This window comes from Ovis aries, chromosome 15, assembly GCF_016772045.2.
Source record: "Ovis aries strain OAR_USU_Benz2616 breed Rambouillet chromosome 15, ARS-UI_Ramb_v3.0, whole genome shotgun sequence".
Taxonomy (NCBI): domain Eukaryota; kingdom Metazoa; phylum Chordata; class Mammalia; order Artiodactyla; family Bovidae; genus Ovis; species Ovis aries.
The window spans coordinates 50,065,736-50,085,175 of NC_056068.1; the positions used below are offsets into that span (position 1 = coordinate 50,065,736).

Below are 19,440 nucleotides of genomic sequence, written 5' to 3' on the forward strand. Positions count from 1 at the left end.
TGTATATATACTTTGTATTGATTAATTTTTCACAGTCTCACTTTCTCAAATGTAGTATTCTTAAATCACTAAGCTTTCTGGGATTAGGGCAGAAAGTCCTCATTTTGACTATTATCCAAGATACAGTTTACTTTCTTCTGCTTTATCCCTGTGTCCACTTCTTTCCCTAGACATTTGTTATGTTTTCTCATCCATTCATTTACACCTTCCTAGTCTTTGTTTTTATGTGTCATGTAGATAATTTACTTTGTTGTAACCATAGATTTTAATTAGGTCTCTGAAGGTACTAGAGATTAATTAGAACTCTTAATTTCTGTATGAAATATTAAAGTCAGTTTTATCATTAAAAAATATTTGTTTTATTTCTTTTCCTTAGTTTTTATTTCAGTGAGAGGTAGCACAAATATCGTAACCTGCTATTTTTACTTAGATAGCTTTTGATTGGTTTTTAAATAATCCATCTTTTCCCAAAGCCAGTTAAAACTTCCTGACATGAATTTGATATTGTAGTTACATATAGTAGTGTTACTGCCCATTTAAATGTAGGTATATTGATTTAGAATGCGCGTCTTTTGCATCACAGGATCTGAAAGGTGCTTTAGAGCTTGTTGGAGTCTCTTACTTAAAAGCATCAGCTGTGGTGGCTTCTTTACATGTTAGTCCAGTACATTGTTCAGGTAGTTTAGAAACTAAAACCTGCCTTTTTAGAGTTTCAACTCAGTGGTTCTATTCTTAGAGTGGGAAATGGCAACCTACTTAAGTATTCTTGCCTGGGAAATCGCATGGACAGAGGAGCCTGGAGGGGTTCTCCTTTTACTTCCTAAACCCAAGCAAGATCAGTCTCCTACAGCTTCTTTGTGGTAACCCTGTTGCCTTTTTTTCAATTAAAGTATCAATTTCTTCTGTTCTCAGAAAACTTGATTTTTAATCTTTCTATCTCTTTAATGCTTTGACCATGATGTGATTTCATGTTTTCAACTTTTATAGCCAGAACTGACTATAACACCAGTCAGTGGTACCTTCACTAATGCTTATGTTTGCTTGTTCTCTTACTTTTGCTAACTTATCAGCTCTTTTCTGTATTTTAAATAATCTAGTTAACATAGAGTGGATTTTATATTTAAACATACAGAAATAAAGATATCCTTGCACACATTCCTAATTATGTTTGGATTAGTTGAGAAGTTTTTGTTTGAGCATGTCCAGGAAAGGTGACCTATACTTGTTAAATGCTGGTCCTAATCAGTGTTTTGTTTTGTTTTTTTTTTAATTTTAATACATAGTTGATTGTCAGGTGACAAACTAATTAGTGAATATTAGAGTTCTTTAATAAAAGTATTCAGGCTTTCTTCAGTCTCGTTGTATAGTCCGCAGAAAAACATCATGTTGTTGGGTGGTCCTGTGTATCAAAAGCTACTTCCTATATATTTTTCTCAGCAGTAGTGTGAAATTGGATTTAGGAACTTTCTGAGCACAGACAATTTATGATCTTCAAATTGACATCTCCCGTGGGTTTCACACTCCTGAGCAAATTTGTACTCTCTCCTTATACATCAACATACAGTGTTTTAGTATTGAGTGAATACATCCAGTTTTAAGAAAGCTCAATTTGACTAAGGTGGATCTACCTCCTTTTCATTAATTTTACTTTAATTTTCTGTTCTAGGTTTGTTGTTGGTGCTACTCTTACCTTTCTCCCCCCTGTTTTAACTTTTTCAAAATCTTTTTGTTTATGGTACCCCCTTTATATTAATTATTTTATCATATTTTGGGTTTAGCCTTATTTTAAATGTTTATAAAGAAAAAAGTATTTTATTTCTAAAAATGAAATCACTGTGATTTTATTTTTTATCAGTATTTGGTTTTGAAATATTTATCTTGCAAAGAAGTTCCTTGATCAGTCAAGATGCAGTGCAGATAGTTGTGGGACTACTTGTTGCTGGTTTCTTTTTACTGTGTACAGTTGTAGATCATTGTTCCTGTCTCTCATAAGGATGAAATACAGCCATTTTCACTTTTGTTTGTTTCCTCTGTGTTCTTTCTTCCTCTATGTTCTCAGTGTACTTAATATTTTTTATTCTGGAATTTTTTACTTATTGAATCAAAGATACCTTATTTCCACATTGTCATTTTTAATATCTACTTAATCCATCATGTTGATGAATCATGATTTTTGCAAGTGTTAATGTCAGACATAGGTTGTTTCCAAGTCTTGACTATTGCAGATAATGTTCGGTGAACACTTGCAAACATCTATTTTCTTTCTAGTTTAATTCTGTCTTTGGGTTAAATTTCCATGATTGAAATTATTAGGTTAAAAAATATAAAAACAGTGCTTGCTCTGTGTACTGTCATTGTTTCTTTTAGACCAGTTAAACCAATTTGCAGTGTTTCTGAAAATCATACTGTATCCCTTTTTATACAGCTGTGCCATTGATAATGAAGTAGATATAAAATGTCTTCAAGGTTGTTGTGGTTTACATTTCTTTGATTATTAACAATAATGAATACCTCAGTAAAATTTTATGTGTGTTATTTCTTGTGAAATGCTCCTCATATCTTTGATCTTTTAGATTGATTTTCTTCATAGTTTGCTCCTCTGCTCTCTACCAGTGATGCTACTGAGTGAGTCTGAACATTTTGAAGGGAGCCTTGAGTTCTCTTGATTTAAGGCAGTGGATCCTTGAACTGATCCTTTTCTTTCCTTTTTTACAAAGCTTTGACAGATCCAAATGCTTCTGCTGCCCAGCAGGCTGTTCTCCAACAGCACATCAATAGTCTGACATACTCACCTTTCGGAGACTCTCCTCTCTTCCGGAATCCCATGTCAGATCCTAAGAAGAAAGAAGAGGTAAATTTAAGGAAGTTTCAATAAAATCAGTTCTCAGAGTAGGAAAACTCAGGTGTAATTTTTTTTTAACTTAATTTTGATTGGAGGACAGTTGCTTTACAATCTTGTGTTGGTTTTCTAATTAGGTTTTTAAGTCACTTTATTTATGCTTTTCAGTAGGCCAGGGGTACAAAAAAAACTTGTTATTTTTGTATCTGGAAGGCAGTATGACAGTGAAAATGAGTGTTAGACTGAGGCAAAGGCTGAGACTTTTAAGGCTGAGCCCTGAAATAAATCAGATATATACTCTTATAGTTGAGCAAACTAAGATTCTTGGAGGCTGATTTCTCTGGCATCATAATGTCTTTCTTTTTTTCTAATGTCTTAAATGGCAAATCAAAATTTTTTTTTCCTGATTTCTGCATAGCGTTGTCTTAGTCTTGTAGGCTTTAGAAATGATCTTATTCTCACTGTGGTGTGGCATTGAAAGTAGTCTTTGGTCCATTTAATCCTTATTTTACCACTTACAGTCTGTGAGATATTGGGCATCTCTTTTTGCCTCTCTTAATTTCATCTGTAAAATAGCAATAGTAATTCTATTCAGTGTTGAGAATTAAGTTAGTTGCTCAGTATACAGTATTATTTAGTCATTTATGTCTGACTAGTCATTGTGTTCAGCACTGAGGGTACCTAATGAAAATAAACAAGAATATTTTCTCTAAGAGCTTGCTATCTAGTGAGGACGATCAGACTTGTACATTATTAAATTTACCCAGCTTTAGTTTAGTATATGTAGTAATAGAGTGCATGAGCTCATGAATGGATAAACACAGTGTTGTATATCTATATGATGGAATATCATTTCAGCCATAAAATGGAATGAACTAACAATACATGCTACAGTGTGAATGAATCTTGAAAACAATACTAAGTTAAGCGAAACATAAAGACAGTGATTTCTTTTATATAAAATGTCTAGAATACACAGATCCATAGAGACAGTAGATTCATGCTTGCCAAGAGATAAAGAGAGGCATTAAGAGGCACAGGGTTTCTTTAAGTTAATGTCTATATATTTTTCAGTGATTTATATTGCATAAAAGTTGTTTATGGCTATGTCTAAGTTTTTCTTGAAGATGTTTTATTTAATTAATAAATGAATAATAATTTAATAAAAATAAGCTTAGAATTTTGATGTTATATTTTCTTAAAATGAACATAAATATTGTCATCTTTGTTTTAGAAAGCAAAACAATTGCAGGCTTCTCTCTTTTGTAAGATGAAGAGAAATATACAAGGTATATTAATATGTTCTGTTAAGACATTTTGATTTGTGAAGCACTTCAAATGGAATGTCTCGATTATGTTTTGGAACAAGTCAGACAAACCCATTTGAGATGGGGTTGGTGAGATGAATGAAAATCAGTTGTAGAGAAATAAAAGCAGTTTAATTAGCAGACACACATTCATACAAAGTCGGGTGAGAAATCCTTGTGTTCTGGGAGCTGAGACTCCAAAAGGTATCTAGTTGGTAAATGGCAGAGATGAGATGTGAAAGCTAGTCTTCTGGTGTTAGGGCCAGTACCAAACTTAAGTTAAACTAGAGCTATCCTTGATTTTTTTTTTGTTTTTCAGAGATTGAAACCAACAAATCCAGCAGCCCAGAAGGCTCTCACTACACCTACTCATTATAAACTGACACCCCGCCCTGCCACCAGAGTCCGACCAAAGGCTTTACAAACAACAGGCACAGCCAAGTCACATCTTTTTGATGGACTGGATGACGATGAACCATCCTTAGCCAATGGAGCATTCATGCCCAAGTGAGTTTATCTGTTTTACGTATGATAGTGTATATGTTTCCATGCTACTCTGTCCATTCAAGAATATACTATTTTTTTACAACTCAAATTGGCCAAACTAGTTAAGAAAAAACCTCTCTCTTTCTGTATTTTATATATATATATATATATATATATATGTATATATATATATATATAGTATATACATGCACCCACATATTTGTTTCAACTTTCATAATACAGATATTAAATAATAAACAGAACACAGGAAAGTATATAGAAGAGTTGGTAAATATTGAAAATTATAAAGTATACACACCTGCCTTATTAGAGTGTTGGTATATATATGGGGGGAAAACTGAAGAAAAATACATACCAAAGTATTAACAATAGTTGTCATCTGGAGATGTAATTTTAGGGCACTTCATTTCAAAGTTTATTTTTCTAGAAATAATGTGCACACACACATACATATACACACACACAGGCTTTTTTCAAACACCAAGTACTTTTCTAATCATAAAGCTTTTTTTTTTTTTTAAAGGCTTTGGGGGTAAAATGAGAGTTCATCTCTTGTAGTTTTGTCTATGAGTGTTAATAAAGTATGAAAAATTATCACTCCTTTTTGTCCCCATAAGAGTATAGTGGACTGCTGCTTAAGAAGAAACAGAAGCCCAATTTTATACATTTCTTAGAGTATCATTGGATTATTTTGAAGGCAGGGACTGTGTATTATTCCTGTTTATGTCCCCAGCATTTAACACATTGTTTAATATAGAGTAGATAAAAAGGGCTTAGGTTCACGTTGTTTAGTCCAGTCATCAGATCAGCGACTTTCAGGGCAGTATCACCAGGTCTTATAATCTACAAGTATGATATACAAATAGAAGGAATTGGAGTGGAAAGGCAGACATTTCAGACGTACCCGGTTCACCTGTCACGTCTCCTTGATTTACTTCTCTAGTTTTATTGTTGTTGTTCAGTTGTTCAGTCATGTCCGACCCTTTGTGACCCCATGGACTGCAGCACACTAGGCTTCCCTATCCTTTACCATCTCCCAGAACTTGCTCAAACTCCTGTCCATTGAGTCGGTGATGCCATCCAACCTTCTCCTTCTTGGTCATATCCTTCTCCTCCTGCCTTCGGTCTTTCCCAGCATCAGGGTCTTTTCCAGGGAGTTGGCTCTTTGCATCAGGTGGTCAAAGTATTGGAGCTTCAGCTTCAGTATCAGTCCTGCAGTGAATATTCAGGACTGATCTCCTTGCAGTCCAGGGGACTCTTTGAAGTCTACTCCAACACCACAGTTCGAAAGCATCAATTATTCCGTGCTCAGCCTTCTTTATGGTATAGCTCTAACATCCATACATGACTACTGGAAAAACCATAACTTTGACTATACAGACTTTTGTCTGGAAAGTAATGTCTCTGCTTTTTAATATGCTGTCTAGGTTTGTCATAGCTTTTCTTCCAAGGAGCAAGAGTCTTTTAATTTCAGAGCTGCAGTCATGGTTCTAGTTTTAGTCCTACTTTACTAGTTGCTCCTCCTGTCTCCCTTGCTGGTTCTTCCCTCTTCTTTCTGATTCCTAGGCTCAGCTCTTGATCTCATGATCTTTTTTCACTTCCAAAGTGATTTAATATCTGTAGTGATTTATGTCTAATTCTCAAACATTTATCTCCAGCCTAGACCTCTCCCAAACTTCAGAGTCTTATATCCAATATCCAGCCATACTCAACATCTCCACTTACATTTATTTCAAAATTAATGTGTCCAAAGTTGAACAAACTCTTGATTATCTCCTTCAAAGCTGTTCCACCCAAAGCCTTTCCTATTGCATGTAATTGCATTTCTATCACTCTAGTTGCTCAGGCTAAAATTTTTGGAATCGTCATTGATTTTTACTGTGCATCTGATATCTAAGCCTTTAGCACATCTTTGTTTTACCCTCAAAAATTATTCAGAATCTGACCAATTCATACCACATTCACTGCCACTAATTACCTTAATCCAGGGCACTATCATCTCTTGATTGAATATTACAGTATTCTATCTAATCTTTCTGCTTTTATCCTTGTTTCTTTGCATTCTGTTCTGAAATACAGTTAATAGTGACTTTTTTAAAGTGTAAATCAGACCACATCACCCTTGTGTCCAAAACTCAGTAGTGGTTCATACTTCAGCCTTTAAAAGCCAAGTTGCTTATAGTGCCCTCTAAGAACTGACCTTCCGTTACTTCTGTAAGCACATCTACTACTGTCTTCACTGTTGCAGTTCAGTTCGGTTCAGTTGCTCAGTCATATCTGACTCTTTGCAACCCCGTGGACTCCAGCACGCTAGGCTTCCCCGTCCATCACCAACTTCTGGAGCCTACTCAAACTCATGTCCATCACGTCAATGATACCATCCAACCATCTTATCCTCTTGTCCCCTTCTCCTCCTGCCTTCAGGCTTTCCCAAAATCAGGGTCTTTTCCTGATTTTGGGTCATCGGTTCTTCACATCAGGTGGCCAAAGTATTGGAGTTTCAGCTTCAGTATCAGTCCTTCCAGTGAATGTTCAGTACTGACTTCCTTTAGGATGGACTGGTTGGATCTCCTTGCAATCCAAGGGATTCTCAAGAATCTTCTCCAATACCACAGTTTAAAAGCATCAATTCTTTGGCGCTCAGCTTTCTTTGCAGTCCAATTCTCACATCCATACATGACTACTGGAAAAACCATAGCCTTGACTAGATGGACCTTTGTTGGCAAAGTAATGTCTCTGCTTTTTAATATGCTGTCTAGTTTGGTCATAACTTTCCTTCCAAGGAGTAAGTGTCTTTTTAATTTCATGGCTGCAATCACCCTCTGCAGTGATTTTGGAGCCCCAAAAAATAAAGTCTGCCATTCTTTCCACTGTTTCACCATCTATTTGCTTTATTTTATTTTTTATTTACTCTAGGAGGTGGGTCATAGAGGATCTTGCTTTGATTTATGTCATCAAGTGTTCCGCCTATGTTTTCCTCCAAGAGTTTTATAGTTTCTGGTCTTACTTCAGGTCTTTAATCCATTTTGAGTTTATCTTTGTGTATGGTGTTAAGAAGTGTTCTAATTTCATTATTTTAACATGTAGCTGTCCAGTTTTCCCAGTACCACTTATTAAAGAGGCTGTCTTTGCCCCATTGTGTATTCTTGCATCCTTTGTCAAAAATAAGGTACCCATAGATGCATGGGTTTATTTCTGGGCTTTCTATCCTGTTCCATTGGTCTATGTTTCTGTTTTTGTGCCAGTACCATACTGTCTTGATGACTGTAGCTTTGTAGTATAATCTGTAGTCAGGAAGGTTGATTCCTCCGGCTTCATTCTTCTTTCTTAAGACTGCTTTGGCTATTCAGGGTCTTTTGTGTTTCCGTATGAATTGTGAAATTTTTTTGTTTTAGTTCTGTGAAAAATGTAGATGGCAGAGAATTCTGATGGCCAGCACTAGAACTGTACTCAGTTTGCTCTGAGAGATGAATCTGATAGCTTGACAAGTGTGAGAACCTTACTGGTGTCGTGTCTTTTGCCTTTACATCGTAGTCAGAGAAGTTTCTATAGAACAAGCCAATAATATTTTTTATTCTGAATGACAGAGTTAGAAATATTCTTTTAATACCTCTGTTCATTCCTTTATTCAGCACACATTTATCACAAACTACTATGTACAAATGTGATGGGCTCTGGGGATATAGCTGTGAACCAGACACATTCCTCTGTCACAGTCTGGGGGAGGAGAGATGCTGACACAGAATAATCACAAGTGAGACAGGTTACAGAAGGAAGTAGAGATTGCCACTGTAAGAGACCAGTAGAGAATAGTGAAGGAAAGCTTGTCTGAGGATGTGTTGTTTAAACTGAAGATGGATTGGGAGAACTGTCAGGCAGGGGGAGTGTTTTGATATGTTTATGGTTTTAAATACATATATATTTTTTTCAAACAGAATTTTATTTTCCAGCTTTCTTGTCAGTGTTTATTTGAAACATGACCTGACCGAATGGTATTCTGTTTTGTATTTACTAAGTTAGCCCTCCAGCCTCTTCACATTTGTCTGGCACTGTTTTTATGTTCTGTATTTAAGTTCCTTGCCTTCTAGTCATGTGTTCTTCGTGTGAAGCATTTAATTAAACCATATTCTTCACTCTCCCCACCTCCCTCACCCCTGTTTGTTGCATTTCTGTCCATTGCAGCTGTTATTTTCTGTGCTGATGAGGTTGTTTTCTCTTTGGCCAACAGGAACCCTTTCATGTTGGCTCCTAATTCCGTTCCGAAGTTCCTGACAGTGTTCAGTAACTTGCTTGTAGGATTCACTGTGTAAAAATTTGTCCAGAATTTTTTTTTTTTTATGCCTTCTGTGTTTCTGATTTAGATTGGCTTGGGTGCTCCTTTCTTAAAATTTTCTTAGCCAGTTTTGGTATAAAAGTTATGCTGACCTCACAAACAAATTGGATCATTTCCTCTTTTCTGGGAGGCTTGGGGTAAGATAAGCTTCTCTTCTCCCCCATTAAATGCTGGATACTGGTGAAGATACTGTTTGTAGTAAGGTGTTTCATTTTAATTGTTGACCTTAAAGTTATAGAACTTAAGCTTTTTCATTTCTTGTGTCATTTTTGATGTTCTTATAATATTCATTTCAGCTCATTAAAATTCCAAAGTTATTGGCATAAAGTTGTTTAAAAATATCCTTACTGTCTTTTTTATTTTAGTGGAATCTGTAGAAATGTCTCTGTTCATTCCTAACGTGGTGGTTTGTGCCTTCTCATTGTAGCAGTGTGGTCAGGGATCTGCTAGTTTCATTTAACATTTCAAAGAACTAACCTTCTCGCATTACTAATGCTCTCTAGTCTGTGTTCCTTTTTCATTAATTTTAACTTATCATATTTTCACTAATGTTTAATTTTATTTTTAATGCCCCCCCTTTTATTGGTATTTGTTTTCTGTCATTTGTTTAAATCAATGCTCACTTTTTAACTTTGCTCCTTTCCAAATACATGCCTTAGAGATGTAAGTTTCCCTTTTATTAATAGTTCAGCTTTATTTATACTCTACAAGTTTTGATATGAAGTACTCTTAACATTCAAATAATAATTATATGATAAATGCTTTCTGATTTTCATAGAGTTTTTTGAGTCTTGGTTATTCAAGAGTATAAATTCTTAATATGGAGATTTTTATGACCTTTTTTGTTATTTTACTTACTAATTTTTATTGTGGTAAGATATACATGAAAATGGTTTAAATAGTAAAATATGTGTTCTGTCAAGTACAATTCAGTGATGTTAAGTATTTTTATAATATTGTATAACAACCACCACTAGTATTTCCAGAACTTACTGCCATGCAATAATTCTCTATTTTCTTCTTCCTCCAGTCCCTTTTAACCTCTATATTACTTTCTGTCTGTAAGAATTTGCCTATTTTAGATACTACATGTACAGGGAATCATGCAGAATTTATTCTTTCATGTTTGGAGTATTTTACTTGGCATAATGTTTTAAAGGTTCTTTACTTTTTTCGCTTTTAAGTTGTAGCATGTATCAGAACTTAATTCTTTTTTAAGGCTGAATAATATTCCGCCATATGATTATCCCGCATTTTGTTTATCTGTTCCATCTATTGATGGACATTTGGGTTGTTTCCACCTTTTAGCTGTGTGAATAGTGCTACTATGAATGTTGATAAAGAGTCCCTGGTTTCAGTTCTTTTGGGTGTATACCTAGGACTGAAATTGTTTGGTCATACATTAATTCTGTACTTAACCCCCCCCCCCTTTTTTTAATAGAATTTTATTTTTTGGTTGCACTTGAGTCTTCATTGCTGGGAGCAGGGTTTCTCTAGTTGGGGAGATTGGGGCTACCCTCTAGTTGTGGTACTCAGGCTTCTTAATGCAGTGGCTTCTCTTGTTGCAAGCCATAGGCTCTGGTGTTCTTGGGCTTTAGTAGTTGTAGTGCACAGGCTTAATTGCTCTGTGGCATGTGGCATCTTCCCCGACCAGTGATTGAACCTGTGTCCCTTGCATTGCAAAGCAGATTCTTAACCACTGGACCACCAGGGAAGTCCCTGTACTTAACCCTTTAAAGAACTGCCTAACTGTTTCCCACAGCAGCTGCACCATTTTACATTACCTCCAGCAATGCACATTGTTTTCATTTTCTCCATTCCCTTGTCAGCACTTGTTTTCTGGTTTGTCTGTCAGCTTATAACAGTCATCCTAGTGGGGGTGAAGTGGTACTTCATCCTTGTAATTTGCATCCCCTTTATGATGTTGCATATCTTATGTGCTTATTGGCCGTTTATCTTCTTTGAAGAAAACTGACAGTAATGAGTTCAAGGATGCTGATATTGGTCTTAACAGTTTTTTTAATGACAGGTGCTTACTGAGATGAGTCAAAGCTGAGCTTCACACCTTGTGTGGCTCTAGATTCTAGTCTCTGCTTTTCTAGTCCCACAAGACTGTCAAGTTCACTATCGGCCTCTTAGCCTTGCCCTTGGGATCAGAAAAGTCTCCAGGAGAAAAGCAACCCCAAGTACAGGACACCTCCCTGTGCCACTGTCCCCTCAAATTACTGGTACTGCCATTTTTTACCATCTTGTTGGCTCTTCATGCCTGGAAAGAGTTCTGAGTTTTCTGGTGATCTTCCCTAGGAGAATTAGTCCTCATTAGTTAGTCTACCATCAATAGAAGGGCAAGTTTTATTTTTCATAAAAGTAATAATTTTTTGTTGTCAATTGCCTCTTTCATTGGCTTACTTAATATTTATTTAATAGCACCATTACAATGAGGAGTATACCTAGCATACATAAGTAAGGAACAAACACCACAATGTGTGTGTGTGGTTTTTTTTGTTTTTTGGTTTTTTTTTGGCCATATCACACAGCATTATGGAGTTAGGTCCTCATCCAAAAATTGAATCCATGCACTGGAAGCACAGTGTAATCACTGGACCCCGGGGAATTCCCAATGGTTGGTTTTTTCTTTAAAAAGAGGGAATGGAGTATATTAGTTAATTCAGTGACTTTTTAAGTGGAGGTTGATTAAGATCATTTTATCTGTTTTTTCTACTTAAAGCTGGTATACTATAGAGGTTCTTGCTTTAAGCAAAACCTGTTGTACACAAACTTGAACGTTTTAGGTATTCATGGTCATTTACATCATTGGATAACAGAGGTTTTTACCCCTCTTTCTTGTCTTGTTTTAAAGAAAACATTCTCATTTAAACATGTCTTCCTTCAGTGGCTTCCCTGGTGGTTCAGTGGTAAAGAATCCACCTGCCAACAGGAGATATGGGTTTGCTCCCTGGGTCGGGAAGATCCCCTGGAGAAGGAAATGGCAACCCACTCCAGTATTCTTGCTTGGGAAATCCCATGGACAGAGGATCCTGTTGGGCTACAGTCCATGGGATCACAAAAGAGTCAAACAACAGTCTTCTTTCAAAACAACATGCTAATTTCTATGCAGGAGCAGTCATAAATCCTGACTGCCAAAAAATTTTTTTTAGTGTTTTTTAAAGAGAAAAAAGGCATGTAGAAAAATAATTGAAATGCATGACAGTGTGGGGAGTAAACTAGTGTCTAGACAAATTCTTATAGAGTTCAGCAAAGGAAGAGTATTTTGAAACGTATTTCTTACTTGATTTTGATGTGCTTTATTAGCTTATTCTTCTAAATAGCAGAGTGTAATATATTTGAGACCTTACGTTCTAGTTATTTATGAGCTGAGTTGGTGAACTGAACTTGTTAGATCAGTTTTAGGTGCACATGAGTTGAATAAGAGTTCTCTTTCCCACTTGAGGTTTTAAGATAGTCTTTAGTGTAATTTTGTGTGCCTGAGTTCTTTTTTTTTTTTATCTCTGTTTATAGGAAGAGCATTAAGAAGTTGGTTTTGAAAAACCTTAACAATAGCAGTCTATTCTCTCCTGTTAATCGTGATTCAGAAGATCTAGCTTCACCATCTGATTATCCAGAAAATGGAGAGAGGTAAACTGAATGCTCTTTTGGGTTATTTCTAGTCGAGAGCCTTGTTCTCATTTAGAAGAGATTCGGAGCTTAGTATTTATTCATTCAAGAAATTTTATGAAGTTGGAAGTACAACAGCATGTGAGCACCTAGAAGTTATGTCTTGTATTTACCTCTTGAATACCATAGACACTAAAATTATATTTTTTCTGATTCAGTTCTGCAAAACTTTTCTGGTATCCATGTATGTCGTTTTGGACAGGGTTAGCATGCATGTGACATCCCCTTATCCCTCTTAAAATAAGATTTTGTTTGTGATAGTTATTAAAGTGATATACAACAACTGTAACCAACACCCCCCTCAAAGCAGTACAGAAATATATAAAGGAGAAAGTACAAGTATATACAGTAATCCTTAGTAGTTCAGCATATTTTCTAATGGTTTAGAAATTTATTTATTGAGTACATTCTTAAATATTATAGTGATTATGCATGAAATGATATTCTGTAACCATTTACTATCAACATGATATGCTAACCTGCCTCTTTTTAAGTGACTCTATAACCATTATTATGAATGTAAGATAATTCAGTCCGTTCTCTTTTAGAGGATATTTAGATTATTTTGGTGTTCCTGTATTCAAAATAACGCCTCAGTGAAAAATCTTGTATATATGTCTTTGCACTCCTATTTTTTCCTCTTTGGATAAAATTTTAGTTTGATTTTTCAATAATGAAGCATTTTCTAATACTCTGTTGATTATAATATTAAAATTTTAATTTTTTCAGTTTTATATTATGACATTCACTACTGATTATTTGACCCCCACATAGTAGACTCCCTCCCCTCTTTAAGCTAAAAATTGTGACACTCAGATTCATTCACTCATTAAAATAGATCAGTTAAAGTCATGGAATCTACATTCAGTCTTCATGGGTTACAGTGCTAACTAGCACTTATAGCTTTGTGACCTTGACAAGTTATTTTCTGTGTCTGAGTTTTCTGTAAAATACAGAGAATGATAGCAGCCTGTTTTATAGGATTACTTTAAGTATTAAGTGGATTTTTAATACATGGAATTACATAGAACAGTGTCAGATACTTAATGAAGGCCTAATAATGACTGATTGTTGCTGTTTTACTACAAGGGGCTAAAACAGTATTTGTTTACTTTCTCCCTTTTCAGATTCAGTTTTCTGAGCAAACCAGTGGATGAGAATCATCAGCAGGATGGAGAAGATGAATCTCTTGTGTCACGTTTTTATACTAACCCTATTGCCAAACCCATTCCTCAAACCCCAGAAAGTGCTGGAAATAAACATAACAGCAGCAACAGTGTAGATGATACCATCATTGCATTAAACATGCGTGCTGCCTTGCGAAATGGACTGGAAGGAAGCAGTGAAGAGACCTCTTTTCATGAGGAGTCACTGCAGGATGACCGAGAAGAAATCGAAAATAATACTTACCAGATACATCCGGCAGGTCAGATTGAGATCTTTTACCAGTCATTTGAGACCTCTTATTGATCACATATTTTCATTGTAATAGAAGTTAGCTAGCTGAACTTCTAAATATTTTTTATTGCATTTTTATGAAAGTTAACATTTGAACATTTGTCACTAATGCTATGGTTGATTTGGAATTCACATCGTTTAAATACTCCAAGTTTTGTAGCAAGAGGGACTATCCTTATAACTTTTTCTAACTTCATAAATTCACATAAGTTGCTTATTCATTGTTTAATTAAAATTACAGCGGTAGTTACTTAAGCGATTTTTGAGATTTGAATTGAAATATACAGACCATAATGCCAGACTAGAGTAGGCATTCAAATGTTAATGGTTGGTTGGTTATTATCACTTTAGTTCTGTCTTTTTCTTTTTTGTCCCCGACAATGAACTGACTAGTTTATGCCAACTAATCTGGGATATAGCATAAACTGCAGGATTGAAGTATCTTGATGGGATGCTTAAAGTTTGCGTTTTTTCTCTGCTGACTTAACCTTATTTGGGTTTTGACAAGATCATTACATTTCCCCTTCCCCTTTTAACTGAGATACAGTTTACATATAGTGAAGTATATAGGTCTTAAGTGTTCATTTCAGTAAATTTAGACACAAATATATATGTATACTCATATATACATATACAAACACATACACTCAAGAGAGAATATTTCTTTAACCCTGGAAGTTTGTGTTCCCATCTCCAGAAATCAACCATAGTCTGGTTTCTGTTACATAGATTAGTTCTTCCTAGGTTTTTTTTTTTTTTTTCAATTTATATTTTAGCCACGACATGTGACTTGTAGGATCTTAGTTCCCCAAGCAGGGATCTAAACCTGCCCTCAGCAGTGACAGCACAGAGTCCTAACCACTGGACTGCCAGGGAATTCCCTTTCCTGTTCTTTTTTTTTTTTTTAATATATTTTTAAAAAACGTTTTAAAATTTTAATTATTTACTTATTTTTGGCTGCACTGGGTCTTCTTGTTGCACACAGGCTTTCTCTAGTTGCAGCAAGCTGGGGGTACTCTCTAGCGGTGATGGCTGCACAGGCTTCTTATTGTGGTGCTTCTCTGGTTGGCAAGTACAGGCTCTAAGGCATGCTGGCTTCAGTCGTTGTGGCACACAGTAGCTGTGGTGCACAGGCTTAGTTGCCCTGAAGCATGTGGGATCTTCCCAGACCAGGGATCAAACCTGTGTCCCCTGCATTGGCAGGTGCATTTTCTTATGAGGTTTTATCCATGATGTATATTTAGCAGCATTTGGTTCTTTTTTATTACCATGTAGCATTGCATTATATAAATATGACAAATTTAGTTTCTCCATTCTCTTAGTGAACTTTTGGGGTTATTTTGCAGTATATATTAATGTGTCTATAAACTTCTTCTATGTCTAATATCTTATTGTCTTCGTATATATCTTCTGGTCACATGGTACACTAAAGAAACAACTTTATTCTTTAACATTAAGAGTCCTGTGTTATCTGTGTTTGTATTTAGACACCCACGTGAGTTCATTATGATACTACATCTTAAATACTCAGTCAGGATTTTTTAAAATTGTTTCTAGTTTTTCCACTGACCTTCTTTGTTGCCTCCCAGTTTAGAATTCCAGTCTCAAGAACACTCTTAACAACCCTCCAAAACCTAAGCATATTGAGTGAGCATTGCTGGAGACTAATTTAATCTTATGTGGGCCTTAAATTCTTGTATGGGCCTTTCTCAGAAAGCAAGTTAGCCTGATCTCTGCCTGTTACTGGAACAGGAGTGGTTAGAGGAAGCATACTCATGCTGTATTTTCTTCAGTTTCTTCTGCTGTCTACCTAGTTAGTACTTTTTAAAATAACATTAATGTAATGTAGACCTTTAAGTTTCCATTTGTCTGCGTGACTTTCTCATGCAGGGTATTTCATCTTGATTTCCGTGAGTTTTAAGAATGTGTAATATACTGTCACATGTATGTTTTCCAAACTTACTTACCTATGTAAGTAAGCTTTTTAAGTCCTTGATTTTTTTTAATACTTGGTTACTCTTAGGAATGGTGTTTCTTAAAAAATCAGCTGGGGTCAGGGGTGAGCAGAAAAGAAAACCAGTTTGGAAAAATGCTTTATTCCTGTATATCTTCTTTTTATATAGTAATTTATTCACTGATTATATCAGGTAATTTTTAAAATTATCCACTGTAAAAATTTTTTTACAATGAAAAAGTGAAATGAATATTGCTGAAAATTGCTCTAACCAATGTCAGTCACAACCAGTACTATATTTTGGTTTCTTTTGTTGTAGGCATCGTTCTCACTAAGGTTGGCTACTATACTATTCCATCCATGGATGACCTTGCTAAAATTACCAATGAAAAAGGAGAATGCATTGTCTCTGACTTCACTATTGGTCGTAAAGGTGAGTCTGAATTTAAGAGTTAGTAGTGTATAACCCAGAAATCTGCACCTTGTCTTTGTAATTAAGTGAAGGAAGTGCTTGATAGCTAAATTTGTTTTTTACCTACATTTGGACCACCTTGCGGAGAAGGTGATGGCACCCCACTCCAGTAATCTTGCCTGGAAAATCTCATGGACGGAGGAGTCTGGTAGGCTGCAGTCCAGGGGGCTGCAAAGAGTTGACACACAACTGAGCGACTTCACTTTCACTTTTCACTTTCATGCATTGGAGAAGGAAATGGCAACCCACTCCAGTGTTCTTGCCTGGAGAATCCCAGGGATCGGGGAGCCTGGTGGGCTGCTGTCTATGGGGTCGCACAGAGTCGGACACAACTGAAGCGACTTAGCAGCAGCAGCAGCAGCAGTAGGACCACCTTGGCCTGAATGGACACTTTGATTAACAAGTAACAAAAAGACTAAAACTTTTTAATACTCTCTGGCAAGTATTTGGCTCATTGCAATTTTCTACAATTAAAATACTGTAACAGCAAATCCTAAGTGACAAAATTAATGAGATGGGTAATAATTAGGTTGTTTCATATTATTAAGTTATTATAGATAAAATTTTCTTGGGGAAGAAAGATCTCATCTTGCTGTATTGTATTAAAAGAAGAGCTCAAGTATTTCAATTCATACTATAGGCTAGGTGCCAAGGGTTGCTTATATAGGAGCCATACAGATACTTAGGGCTTCCCAGGTGGTACTAGTGGTAGAGAACCCATCCCCCAGTGCAGGAGTTCTCAGAGAGGCGGGTTGGATCCCTGGGTTGGAAAGATTCCCTGGAGGGAGGACATGGCAACCCACTCCAGTATTCTTACCTGGAGAATCCCATGGACAGAGGAGCCTGGCAGGCTGTAGTCCCTAGGGTCTCACAGAGTCAGACACAGTAAAGCAACTTAACACGCATGCGCACACGCATACAGATACTTGGGAAGAGATTTTAAACAGCTTCTTTGAGGATAACATAAGTACTATAAAAATGCACATGTTAAGCCAGGTAACAGTGTATTTGATGTCACCTTCTAATATTACAGATGAAATAGCTCATTCAAGGAATTGCTGGGTGATTTAAAATATTGATAAATGTTTAAAGCTGCTTGGTCCTTCACTGGAAGTATAAAGTGGGTATTTGCCCTCTATATAGGATGAGTTTCTAACTCTTTCCTCTGATTTATAGGTTATGGTTCAATCTATTTTGAAGGAGATGTGAATTTGACAAATCTAAATTTAGATGACATTGTACATATCCGAAGGAAAGAAGTGATTGTCTACTTAGATGATAACCAAAAACCACCTGTGGGTGAAGGACTAAATAGGTATGAATTTATTTACATATTTAACAACTAATCAGCTAAATCACAGTGTTTTTCTGTTAACACAGGTATATTCATATTATATATATTTTCCTGCAACTTGTCTCTTAGACTTACTATGTGATTATTATTTTTGTGCTTTCACTTAAAAACATAAGTGATATGGGACTTCCCTGGTCGTCCAGAGGTTAAGAATCTGCATGCTAATGCAGGGGACACAGGTTTGATCCCTGGTCTGGAAACTACGATCCCTCATGGTGTTTGGCAACTAAGCCCATGTGCTACGACTATTGAGCCTGCGCTCTAGAGCCTATGACCCACAATTACTACTGAAGCCTGTGGATCCAGAGCTCATACTCCACAACAGGAGAAGGGACCATAATGAGAGGCCTGCACACTGCAATTAGAGAGTAGCTCCCACTCACCGCAGCTAGAGAAAGCCTATGTGCAGCAGCAGAGACCCAGTGAAGCCAAAACAATAAAAAGTATAAGTGATAAAGAAATGCTACATTTTTCCTTTTTTGACTCCTTTCCCTAGTATTCTCAGATCCAATTGTTTCCAAAACCTTTTGGAAAATACTTTTTAGTAGTATTTTTCTTCTTTTTAAAATTATTTTATTTTTGGTTGCTCTGGGTCTTCGTTGCTGTGTGCAGACTTTCTTTTCTTGCGGTGGTTGAGGGCTGCTCTTCACTGCAGTGCATCGACTTCTCATTGCGGTGGCTTCTGTACTGCAGAACACAGGCTCTAGGCACATGGACTTCGGTAGTTGTGGCTGTGAGCCCTAGAGCACACAGGCTTCAGTAATTGTGGCCTGTGCGCTCAGTAGTTGTGATGCGAGGGCTCTAGGTGTTCCATGGCATGTGGAATCTTCTTGGACCAGGGATCGAACTCATGTCCCCTGCATTGGCAGGTGGATTCTTTTCCAGTGTGCCACCAGAAAAGTCCCTTAATAGTATTTTTTTTTCCCCCTTGTTTCTGCTGTGAGTGTGCTTAACTCTTTTTCTGTATCTTTAGTGTGAGATGCTAGCTTCTAATGCAGGCCAGGTCAGAGAGCCATAGTTAAAATCCTTTATGTTTACAACCCACTGAGATTGAACCAGGAAGAAATAGAAGATCTGAAGAACCCTGGAACTAATAAGGAAATTGAATTAGTAATCAATATCCCCTGCTCCTCCACCTCCACCAAAGCCCTGGACCAGATGGCTTCACTGGTGAAGTTTACCAAACATTTAAAGAATTTATACCAGTTCTCCTCAAACTCTTCCCCAAAATAGAGGAGGGAGCATTTCTAACTAATTCTGTGAGGGAAACATTTCCCTGAGTCCAAAGCTAAATAAAGGTGCTGTAAGAAAAGAAGACTACAGACCAATATGTTTAATATATATTAATGTAAATACCTTCAACAAAATAACTATCAAACAGAATTCAGTGGTGCATCAACTGGATTACACACCATGACCAAATAGGATTTGTTTATGAAATGCACAGATGGCTTAACATATAAAAATTGATGAATGTAATGCATCACATTGACAGGACAAAGAAGAAAACCTCATGATCATCAGTGTTGATGCAGAAAAAG

At 36.3% G+C, this 19,440-nt stretch overlaps 1 protein-coding gene across 5 annotated transcripts in view; it reads left to right on the plus strand.

Annotated features, from left to right (window-relative positions):
- The window catches only part of NUP98 (nucleoporin 98 and 96 precursor), an 87,857-nt gene that overhangs the window by 37,115 nt on the left and 31,302 nt on the right, over nucleotides 1-19,440 (plus strand). For all 5 annotated transcript variants that reach the window (XM_004016274.6, XM_015101064.4, XM_015101065.4 and 2 more), the window contains exons 13-18: nucleotides 2,718-2,851; nucleotides 4,466-4,653; nucleotides 12,506-12,622; nucleotides 13,789-14,087; nucleotides 16,393-16,506; nucleotides 17,722-17,860. In XM_004016274.6, the coding sequence (XP_004016323.3) occupies nucleotides 2,718-2,851; nucleotides 4,466-4,653; nucleotides 12,506-12,622; nucleotides 13,789-14,087; nucleotides 16,393-16,506; nucleotides 17,722-17,860 (991 nt within the window). The remainder of the gene's footprint in view (nucleotides 1-2,717; nucleotides 2,852-4,465; nucleotides 4,654-12,505; nucleotides 12,623-13,788; nucleotides 14,088-16,392; nucleotides 16,507-17,721; nucleotides 17,861-19,440) is intronic.